This window comes from Galeopterus variegatus, unplaced genomic scaffold, assembly GCF_000696425.1.
Source record: "Galeopterus variegatus unplaced genomic scaffold, G_variegatus-3.0.2 Scaffold4269, whole genome shotgun sequence".
Lineage (NCBI taxonomy): Eukaryota > Metazoa > Chordata > Mammalia > Dermoptera > Cynocephalidae > Galeopterus > Galeopterus variegatus.
The window spans coordinates 51,900-63,935 of NW_007730380.1; the positions used below are offsets into that span (position 1 = coordinate 51,900).

At 36.7% G+C, this 12,036-nt stretch overlaps 1 protein-coding gene across 1 annotated transcript in view; it reads right to left on the reverse strand.

Moving 5' to 3' along the window:
• Positions 1–12,036, reverse strand: part of PDZRN4 (PDZ domain containing ring finger 4) — a 73,783-nt gene that overhangs the window by 11,205 nt on the left and 50,542 nt on the right. Inside the window, exons 4-6 of the mRNA XM_008587183.1 lie at positions 10,765–10,863; positions 8,386–8,448; positions 441–542 (exon numbers count right to left, since the gene is read on the reverse strand). Coding sequence (XP_008585405.1) covers positions 441–542; positions 8,386–8,448; positions 10,765–10,863 — 264 coding nt within the window. The remainder of the gene's footprint in view (positions 1–440; positions 543–8,385; positions 8,449–10,764; positions 10,864–12,036) is intronic.

Consider the following 12,036-nt stretch of genomic DNA (forward strand, 5'->3'; position numbering starts at 1 on the left):
GATCGCAACCCTCAGTGTCGCCCCCGTACCGGACCGGGGACCGGCGACGGGATCGCAAGCCTCGGCGTTGCTCCCGCGCCTCGCTCAGCCAGTGAGCGGGAACTGGTCTGTATGTGGGATCCGAACCCTCAGGTGGGAGCGCCGCTGCGCTTCCCAAGCGGCACACTATCCAGTGCGCCACCGGGCCGGCCCTTTAGCTACAATTCTGTGGAACAATATTAAGGGAGTCTTTAATGTATAATTTTTTGGATAAGGACGATAAGTTAGGAAAAACAGTCTTCATTATTCATTGATTTTTGTATACTTGGTTTTATAGATATCCATGATAGTGATTTGATATAGAATGGCAGATAATGAATGTAAACTCATTTGTAAATGTATAGTCAATGAATACAGAGAATATATAGCTCAGTCTCCGGTCTTTTGATCTCTGTTCTGACCTGAATCTCTGGTCTTGCAACGAGCAGCACGATTCTCTTACACTCATCGCTAGACAACAGTGCCACAGCTTCTTCTCGATTCTGGACATCTTCCCCATTTATCTAGGAAACAAATGAAAGTGGCACATTAGTTTCCATTTCCACAATGCTGCACACAATAAATGGCAAATATCAGCTCATTTATGGTAAATGTATGGACAATGAAGCTCACACAATGGGCTCATCTTCAGCCCCTCCGTGGAAAGTGCCTTCACTCAATTACGCGCTTACTGTAAGAGCCATATCGATCCCTGAAGGATGGCGGACATCAGAGGAAGCAGTTATGTTCATAAATGTCCAACCTGCGCCCTGGCAACATACATCTAGCAACACAATTAACCAGCCCCTGACAGGTGACGTTCATCTTTCTCCGCTCAGAGTAATGGAAGTGTCACTCTGAGATAATAGTGCTGGGGGAAGCAGGACTGGCAATACCACAACTGAAATCCGTCATCCTGCATGCTTGCTGAGAGCCAATTAGAGAGCTGCAGTATTATCTCTCACCAGGCAACGCTCCCAGGCCACTGCTGATTGCGTTTTCATTTAATCATTTCATATTCGTGTGTGGGTCTGACTCAGTTGCCAAACATCATTCTCAGGATATCTCTTAGTGTTTAACTAATCAAAAGAAAAAACAGCTCATCAGCAACATCCTCATCTATACTCCAGTTCCTTCCTAAGATGTATCCATTTCCTAAAACAACAAAATGAATAAAATATCTTGAGGCTTATGTCTTAAGGATATTTAATTTTTTTTTAATTAATAGAGAGTAAAACTGACTGTTTAAAAGAATAATGAGTGAAAGAAATCAAGCTTGAGTAAACTTTTGATTACATAGAAAAGATTCCAGTAGCATATGAAATATATCTTTTTACTTTTCCTAAGTTATAAAGACAAAGTAGATAAGAGTTCTAAAGTTTTATTTTAAGCTACATTTTTATATTCAAATGTATTTAGCTCTTAGTTAACACTACTTTTTTCCTTTGGATATTTTAAAATTATTTTCTTTTATTGATTGCTCAAATCCTTAGAGACAAAATGATTTTTCACCCATAACATATAATCAAAATATATGGAAAGAAATGTCAACTAAAGAGGTCAAGTAATTCTGTCTAAAATAAGTATTAATTTCTTGGATAAGTTAAATAGATGGAAAATGTGGCTGCACTGACCATTTTTTCAATACTTAATCTAATGTCTTTCACTAAGGACTTCTCCTTAAAAGCAGAAAGACCACTGAGGTTTTCTCCTTATGGGCCTCTGGGATTCAGGTTGATGCATGAGGACAAACATAATTATCTGAAAACAAGACCAGGAATCTCAACTTTGGGCCACAATAAATGATCTTTATCCCCAGACTCTTATCATATATCTTTAGAATGAGGAAAGCAGACAATAATAGTCTAACAATCATACAAACACATGTTGTGTTTCTTATTTTGATAAAGACAAGTATCACCTTCATTTCTCACTAAAATATGCCGACAGGAAATTCAGCTTTTACAAGCTTCATGTGCATTCCCTTTCTGTGCAATTCACAAGTAAAATTCATCAAACTAGGAAATAGAAGCTCTGATTCCAAAATGCGGAATAATGACTAGGAAGGATACACTCTGGTTTTTCATAAATATATCTGAAAATGTATGCATGCACTGACTCTGAGGCTTTTTTTTTTCTTTCCTGAAATAAAGATAAATTGGCAGTGGTGGACTCCACTACACCTCCCCCACTCGTCATTAAGTTTAGTTTTACAATAATGACTTTATGATTTTACTCTCTTTGAGCTTTGAGGGCTTATGTTCATTTCATAGTAACTCTCAGTAATGTATCTGCAATGCATCTGTCAAACATGGACCTAATCATTCATTCTCCATCCACTATAGGCACATGTGATCCTCAGGGAATTGAATTGGGTGATGCCACACAGCTTATCTTCATCTTTGCTGTCTGAGATATAATTCTCATTACTTTTTTCCCCTGGTCTCCACATGAGTATATACATATTTCTCATTCTTCATCTAAATTTCACTTGCTCTTAATCTAAATACGCCTCCTTCATGTTAGTCTAATGTTGATGTTATGTCTGCTATCTTAAAATGCAGATAATAATAGTGCCTTTCTCAGAGGATTGTTGTATGGATTAAATGAGTTAATATATGCAAAGGGCTGCTGCGTAGAAAGTGCCCAGTGTTGGCAGGTGTTACTGTTGATGCTATTGTTATTGTTATTATCAGTATCATCATTTACATGATAATCTTCAGTAAAGGCAAGTCTTTCCTGCTAAATAAAGCAAATGTAGTAAAACTCATAAACAAGAATTAAACCCACAGTAGTAAACACGGTTCTATTTAAAAAGATATGTCCCTCATTTGTATTTTTAACTCTTAGAGGGCCATCAGGAAACAATAGGGTTGTGTTTGCTTTTCCAACCCTTTACAGTCAGTATTCATCTCTCTCCTTGGTGAACTCATAATGACCAGAACTGTGGTCTCCAGTCCTGGCAATTAGTCCTTGTTTGGGGAGGACAGATCATTTGTTGCAGAAACACTGTCACATTCAGGATCATATATGGGCTAAAATAAATCTGTCACAGAAACCTGGCATTAAAATTTAATTTATTGTTTCTTTTTCAAAATAAGGACTGTGTTAACCAACTGTTTGGTAGAGTCTATTGTACTCAGGACATTAGTTTGATACCCAAACTGATATTGGGGCAAGAAATGTAGCCATGGGTTTCAACAAAGATGCTTCTCAAGAAACGAAAGATTTGAGGAATGGGATCAGATAGAGCTTTCAACATTTACTCGCTCTTGTTCCTGAAATAACGGCTTATAGTTACAGAACTGCTTTTGGAAAAGCAGCTTGTTGTGCCTGGAAAACACCAAGCAGACACCAAGGTGAAGGATCCAGCAACACCAAGGGAAGGAGACAGACGAGCAGTCACGTTACCACAACCTAATGGAGGGCTTCCAGTTTAAGAGAAGGGAAGAAAACCAAGAGAAGGACAATATCAAACTTTTGTTATAAATGATGGAAATTTTTGTAGATAATCTATGTGTCATTTTCTGTGCATGTCCATATGAAAATATTAGCAGTATCTGTTTGAATATAGATATTGCCTTGGTTTCGAAGAGTTCTGAGGTCCTTACATAGATAAATCAGTCTGGATCTCACTGCAGGCCCAATCTCTTATATGTGTGTGCGTGTGTATAAAACCCTGAAAGCTTAGAAATGATTTCATACAGCTTTTCAGCTTGAATATATCAATTTTTAAGTTTCCTATGTTATTGTACCAGAGGCAGGTGGGCAAGTAAAATTGTCAGCATCCAACCACCTGCAGGATTTCTTAGGAAAACCCAAGAATCTAGGCAAGAAAGGAAAGGTTTATTTCAGATGTATTTACATTTTAGTATGGAGAGAAAGAAGGGGAGTGAAGTATAAACATATATGAGTAGATGTGGAAAGAACAGAAATAGGGGAAACAGATATCCAAAGGGAAGAAAATAGAAGAGTAGGAAGAAATGCTGAGGACCAGTTTATGTGTAGGGAAGAGAGAGAAAGAGAGAGCTCATTATAAGTCTTATTGTTCCATTGCTTCAGTTCTTGCTGAGTTTTCTCAGCAAGTATCCTTAGGAATATGACTGACTTTTTGGCCAACACCAGATTAGGCTGCTTACGTGGAATATTATATACTTATTATCCCAAGGAAAAAATGAGAATATGGTGTTCTCTCCTTTGGAAAGCTGATCACATTTGTAGTCTTTAATCTTTGCTCTCTGACTCAGAAATGCAAAGGTTGTTCAGCTCTGTGATTTTTTGAGAGGATGTTCCCAGATTAATTCCTGGGGACACAGTTGATTATAGGTTCCTGGCAATGGCACAGCAGACAGAACTGTCAAGCCCTTGCAGAGAAAAAATACACGAAATCCAGAAATGTTCTCATGAAGTTGGTTAATGATCTCCCTTCTGCATATTCCCCTACCCTTTGTCAATCTCTTGTGAGTGTGACTGTGTGTGTGTGTGTGTGTGTGTGTGTGGGTGTGTGTACACGTGTGATGTCACCTAACAGGCCCATTGTGTACTACATCAAGAAAATTTTACCTACACAATACAGGCAGGACCACAGATTCTATTTAGCTCATCATAAACAGAAAATTAAAATCACAATTGCTGTAAAGAGATTCATTTAAATAAAAGCCAGCCAGAAAACATCAAGGATTAGAAGTAAATCCTCCATTTCTCCCTCTCTCCCTGGGAAAGGAGTCATTAATTGTTCATTATAGGGTATCCCATAATCTCCTCATCAGCCATATGGGAGCTATTTGTCTATGGGTACAATTTTGTCACAGTTTTATTTAATATAATTTCAATATCGCCCTTAAAATTCTTTGTTTCTTATGTGTGTAGATAAAATTAAATTCTAGGCTTTTTAATGTGACATGTATTTATTCATTAAATGTGACATATTTGTCACAGAATATAAAGTAATCAGGCAGAAAACAACTCTTTATCAATCCTGCTGTTGTTGCTTCAATGAACCAACTCCATTAAGGAATGCTTTATTATCCAGCAGATATTTTCTCTGAAAATGTATTTACCCACAATATAGCTATGAATTTGGGAGTCTCGAAATATACTGTATGCATATATGGAAACACATGTGCTTTATTTCCATCCAGCTACAACCACAGAACTATTAGATGCAATTTTAATTACTGTATTTGTGTATGTAACCTATGGGAGAGTGGTTAGCTGGGAACTAGGAAGGAAGCCAGGCAAGGTGCAGTGGGAGGGGCGGGGTGTGCAGAGCAGAAGGCAAGAAGAAGAAGTGACAGCCGACAAGAGCAAGAGAAAGTAAGAAAAATGATAAAATATAGTCCCAAGACATCAGAAAAGGTAGCCAAATAGGACTATTCAATGTCAAGGCATGAAATCCTCCAGATCTTTCAGTGATTGAGCATTTCACTCTATTATAGCATTGTGAAATGATTGCTGGGTATAATGTGACCTTGAGCCTCAAAAGATTATATTATTTTTAGTATATTTAATGGAGATGTTAACAAAGTGAACAATACATTTCAAATTATTTCACAATTTTAAAAAGTAGAAAAACATTTTTAAAGCTTTCATTATGCGTACCTGGATGTTGCACTAAAATGGTACACTTAATTTCTTAATGAGGCTACACAAGTAAAGCTTTTCTGCAGATTTCATTCATCTATTTTGTCACTCTTTCTACTGAATACCTTTGTCTCATTCATTAATTTATTCCTGTGTATGTGTGAAAGAGGCTGAAAATGTGGTGGTAAGCAAGACTATGTCATGGCTTCCTGATCCACTTTTCTTTCCCCCGGTATACCCAATGACAGACACAATTCCATCTTGTTTAACTACTTAGTGAGCCACTTAGTGAGCTCACTGAAGGAGAAATGATATATTCTCGAGGTTTTCTGAAAACTAGTAGGACCCCAAATGATCACTAATTCATACTTTTTATTCTTTCCTAATTGAAGCCTTAGTTCTGCATCACCTAGCTAGAGAAAGGAAAGGTGACGAAGAAGTGTGATTTGGTGAGAGTCACGCTGAAGAAGGGAGGGAATGGCAGAGGGCTGGGTGGGAGGCATGCTCTAGGAAGCTAGGACACATCTTCATCATGACAGTGTCCCGCTGCATCGTCACCCTCTGTGTACGCGGCTGTATCCTAATTACACAGGGAGGGAGTGCCCCAAGTGCTGGGACAGCATCTTGTCTATTTTTGAAGCCCTGGTTCTCAGTAGAGTGTTGAATCCAAAGAAACACTCTGCAGAGGCTCACATCTAGCAAGGAGAAATAGGACCTCTGGATCTGTTGCCCAGAGTAAAAGTTTTGCAGAATGTTTTAACAGTCTGTAACTCCTTCAATTTATCATGTGAGTCCTCCTTTCTGTCTCGCAGCTGTGATCAACAGTGAAACTCAACCCCCCTGGCTTCTGTTCTTAATTTGGAGTTAATCTGAACACACGAGCTGGGGTCCTGTGTGTCTTCCTGCAGCCATCCTTTACGGGAGAGGACTGAGAAGGACAGAGCGGGCGGAGGCAGGATCAGGACTGAAACTGGCTCTCAGTTATTCCTGATTTGGCCTGAAATTCCCTTCCCAGCCTGTCCCCATCCCTCCTATGATCTGCTTATCCTCTCCCTCATTAAACTGAAATTTAACCAGCCTCTGTGTTTTCACATTTCCATATGGAGAAGAAAACACTTCCTCCAGTGGCCCCAGGAACTCATTAGTAAATAGTTGAACCTTCTTCAGACTTACAGACTTTCATACAGTAAAGAAACATCTGGATCCATGTTCACCTAATTTATTCTGGAAAAGGCAACAGTAACTGCTGCTGCTGCTGCTAGGAATAACAGCCATTAATGTTTATTAAGCACTTCTCATGCATTGCGCTAGGCATATTACATGCATAATCTCATTTAACCTTTACGACGACAGGTTATTATTATAGGAGTTGCCCCTTATCTGTGGGGTTACTTTTCAAGATTGCAGTGGATGCCTGAAACTGCAGATAGCACTGACTCCTATATATACTGTTTTTTCCTATACATACATACCTATGATAAGGTTTAATTTATAAATGAGGCACAGTAAGAGATTAACGACAATAATTAATAATAAAATGCACTTTGGGGTCATTAAATAAAATAAGGATTACTTGAACAGAAGCACTGCAACAGTCGATCTGGTAACCAAGATGGTGACTGAAGGGTGGGTAGCAACTACAGTGTAGAGACACCGGACAAAGGGACACTTCACATTTTGGGTGGGGACAAGATGGCATGTGATTTCATCATGCTAATCAGAATGGTTTGCAATTTAAAGCTTATGAATTGTTTATTTCTGAAATTTTTCATTTAATATTTTCAGACTGCTGTTGACCTTGGGTAACTGAAACCTTGGAAAAAGATACCATTGGTAAGGGGGTGGGGGGGTACTGTATTTTTTTTTTAAACAAAGATAAGTATTTATTGGCATGAGGTGATGTTCACAATGTAGCATATAAAAACAAACATAAAACATCATTATATTGTGTTCCTTTTTGTAGCAAATATGCATATATTGAGTATTTTTATTTGAACAGGGTGGAAGAATATATACCAGAAAATTAACAGTAGTCATTATTATTCCTATGGGCATTTTAAAAAGTTTTAGATGTCTGTATTTTCTACAATAAATGTTAATGGATTTTTGCATGCATTTTTTTTGTTGTTGCTGTTGAAGCATACTTGATTATATGTATTTTGGAGGTACAGCATTGAGTACCATCACCTGTGTACAACATGTGATGATCAAATCAATCTTACTAGCATATTCATTATTACAAATTATAATTATTCTTTAGAGACTCCCTTGTGGTCTAGTGGTTAGGATTCAGAGCTTTCGCCTCTGTGCCCTGGATTCGATTTCTTGTCAGGGGAGAAGAACCTTTCCTATACTGTGGGGTGGTGTTCTCTGCTATTTACTACTGTCTGCCAGTGCTCCAGCTCTATTTTTCCAATACCCATGAAGAAATGGGATTAATGTCGAGACTAAAATATATTATCATTTTTTAAGATGAAGAAATGGGCTTAAAATAAGAGGAGGTTTGATGTGCCCAGACAAATCATGGTGCTGGAAGTGGAAGTCAAGTAATCTGTCTCCAGAGATTGTATCTTAACCACTAATTAGTAACATTTAATAACTATTAATAAATGGCACTATTCTTACTTAAAAATTTTTACTGGAAGCTTTATTTGCTTTGTAAAAGTTAATATCCAAAAGTAGAGACAAATTCTTTTCTCTAACATTTCATAAAAAAAAAAAAAAAGAAAACAAAAACTGTTGGACAGACAGTAGGGAACTTAAGGAAATAATCACACCACGTACTTGCAAAATACGATCGCCTTCTCGAATTCGGCCGTCCTTGGCAGCAATGCTGTTTGGATCTACCTGCAGTGGAGAGGACACATGTCTTCACCCAGGTGTGTGCTATCTTCACAAGAACTTAAAAATATGGTTTTAACAAATATTTTTAAAAACCTGGGTTCAAAATTCCCTATTGATTTATTACAGAGTGAATGTCATAATTTTCTGTCAAAATCACTGATTCCAAAAATATAAATAGACTATTTTAGAATTAACAATAATAAAATTAAGAAGACTAGACAGAACTTGATTTGAAGATCATTTTTCCCTCCCTCCCTCTTTCCCTTCCTTCCTTCCTTCCTTCGTTCTTTCCTCACATGCATTCACTCATTTCTGAATCCCAACTGTCTGACAGGGTCTTCAGCTGACATGCAAGATATTAATACTAGGATTCTCTGGATCCAGGGACAATTACTTTCTACTAAGGTGATTTTTAAATCCTGGCTTAGCTGTCTTAGAAAAGCTGATAGCTATGCTGTAAGTCCATACTTATTAAAAGGATTTCTGTCTCATGAGCACATTAATTTATAAAGATTTACAATCTATAGTGCTCGAGAAATGAAAATAAATCCTATCCATGCATATTATTACCCAGCACCATTTTACATATATGGTGAAGTGTATTAACTGTAAGTTACTTTAGAATAAATAGATATTTAAGGCTCTATTAAGAACTTCTCTATTAAGAACTTCTCAACATTTTAATGGGCCAAACTTGAGTGATGACTTACAGTTCACTGGGGGTAACTCTATCTGTCAGACGTCATGTGATGGCTTCAAACCATCTATTTAGGCTTGTTGTGTTAAAGCTTTTTCAAGCAAAGTATTTCAGGTGGAGCATGAGGTTGATCCATCCTATCCAGATGTTAGATATTACTTTCTTATTAGTGGTGCTACCTAATAACTGAGTCTTAAGTGATAAATTAAGATCAAAAGACACTATAATTACACATAAGAGGTATAAGGAAAACATTCCTTCCAAAAATGTATTTTCAGTTCCTGTGGCTTCTTTACCTTCCCTGAAAAACGAACTTCCAAATCAGACATATTTAAATAGTAAATAGAGACTTACTAGAAGGAAGTGAAGGATGATTAATCAATTGTACCCTGTTTAAAAGCCAATCACAATCTACAACTTTGTCTTTAGAACTGCAATCAAACTAATATTAAAGTTCTACCTTTCTACTTCTGTACATATTACAAAAGATAATTTAGCAGGTGTTTCCTTATTCTTCCTCACTCTAATCAGAGGGATTATCATAGTTGTACATTTAAAGGAACTATAAAAGTCAAATATTCTTTGGAGATTTTTTCATTGCAGGAACCAGTCAATACATTCTTTGGAAAAGCAATTAACAGTAACATTTTACATTTATAGAGCTGTGTAGTTTTCTAAGTACATTAATTACATTATCTAATAACTCTATAAAAACAATGAGATATATATGGTTGTACAAAGTTTCTATTAGTGGAAACTGAGGCTCACTATGTTAGGTAATGTTTTCAAGATCATGGCCAAGAAAACTTGGAACACCATGGAACCGCGATTAGTATCTAACCGTGCATCATGGAACAGCGATTAGTATCTAGTTTAACTCTTACACATATATTTGCAAGAGTTAGACTGTATATACACATATATACATATGCATGTATATATATATGTGTTTGTATGTATATCTATGTAATTTTTAATCCTATGTTCATGAAATTAAAAAAGCATACTTTCCTACTTCTCATAAGGTGATGCTTTGGGGAGAATTTAAAAATCACTTGGGGTAACACATTTTGCTTCACAGCCTTTCAAAATAATTAACACTAAAGGTGTCTCACATTAAGCACCTCACTTCTTGAAAGTGGTTATGAGGTTGAATAAAGCAAACTAATAGGTATGCTCCTTGGGTATTCACATTTATCAGTCTCATCAGCAGAGTAAAAGATGTGATTATTGTGAATATTGATTCAAAACCATTAGCCAATGCTATTGTTAACAGAACTAATAAAAGACACAGTGGAATGGAAGGACAAATGTTTGCAGATCACAAACTTTGTTCTACTTCCTGCATTCTTATGGGAATTTATTCAAATGTAGACAATGTTAACACTTTGGCACTTTTCCTTGCTGGGATTCTGTGGTGAAGGCATCCACATTAAACAAGCTGATAATAATTACATTACTTGGGCAGTATAATTTACTTTCCTAATTGAAAGTGACAAGTATTGGAACATAGCCAGTTCTTCACATTCAAGCCTCAGAAGGAAGGATTTTCTCATTGTGAGTTGTTCCACTGCGTCCCTCCTGGTCTCCCTCCCTTAATCTTCCTCTACAGCATCTCTTACCTCACTGACATAAATGCCGGTGTCTTCTTCATCATCCGTTCGGTAACAGACTGTCAGGCCCAGCTTCTCTTGACTGCTAACACGACACAACTCGACCTCCTGAGAGAATAACACACAGAGAGACATTTATCTCAGAGAGAAACGCACAGCAGAATGGAGAACTCGCTGACATTCTTTAAGTCACTCTGGGAAGTTGTAATAATTATTGGCCAACATTTGAAATTTACTTTTGTTACCAAAATCTTTAAAGTGTACCTTCAACATTTATTTCTGTATAGTCAGATTAATGTTTTAAATTTTCATTATAAAGTGGAGGTAATTTTTTTTGCATCAAATCATAAAATTTCTTAAAAGAAGTCACAATAATCTATAAACTAAATATGTATAAGTAAATAAGCTGGAATAAATAAAATATTTGAGAATGTCAAAATAGGTGGAAAAATGTTTATAAAAATATTGAGAGTTACTATGTTTTTATTTGTATTTTATAAAACCATCCATCAATTCTTCTTTTGAGTTCTAAATAATATGACAATAAGCAAGTGTTTTGTGTAGGTCAGCCCAAGGTTTTCTATTACTTTGTAGAAACCGTCATCCTTGGAAAGAAATGGGTTCATCCAGGCTAAAGAGAGAGACATCAGCACCATACAGGGCAGAGGCAATGATTCAAAGTGTAGCAGTAAATGAACAAGGAAATACATTTACTGGAACACATGGCTAAGGGGCTTGAAATGTCAGTCCTTAGGTAATGTATGCTGAATCTATTTCCTGATTTATGTTCAGTAAAATAAGAATAAATTTTGGTGTATTTCATTTTTATATAATGAAATGGACTTCTACTTTCAGAAGCAGGTGACTTCAGGATAAATGACATAGTTCCAAGTAGGAAAACATAAATTGATGCTCTAATAATCATGGAGAACTTTTTCTTATTGGATGGAGAATTTAAGAGCCTTTAGTAAGTAATCAAATGAGGAAGAACAAAATATATTTAACTTGGGAGTGAAGTCTGGAACACGTTTCTAGAACTGAGGCTCTGCGGGAGTTGTGAATTTGTCTGTGTCACTTAATGTTCTTTCTCTAGTGTTTACAACAGGGATAGTCTCAAGGGTTGATTTCACTTGATCTTAGCCAAAAGGCCGAGAAGATTGGGTTGATTTCATTTCAAAATCTCTCCTAGTGTACATAGCTTTTTCTAAAATAATAATTAAGCGTCAGGAAACAGCGCGATCCTGAGAGCTGTGTGCTGTGATACCAGAGTATTGACTGCAT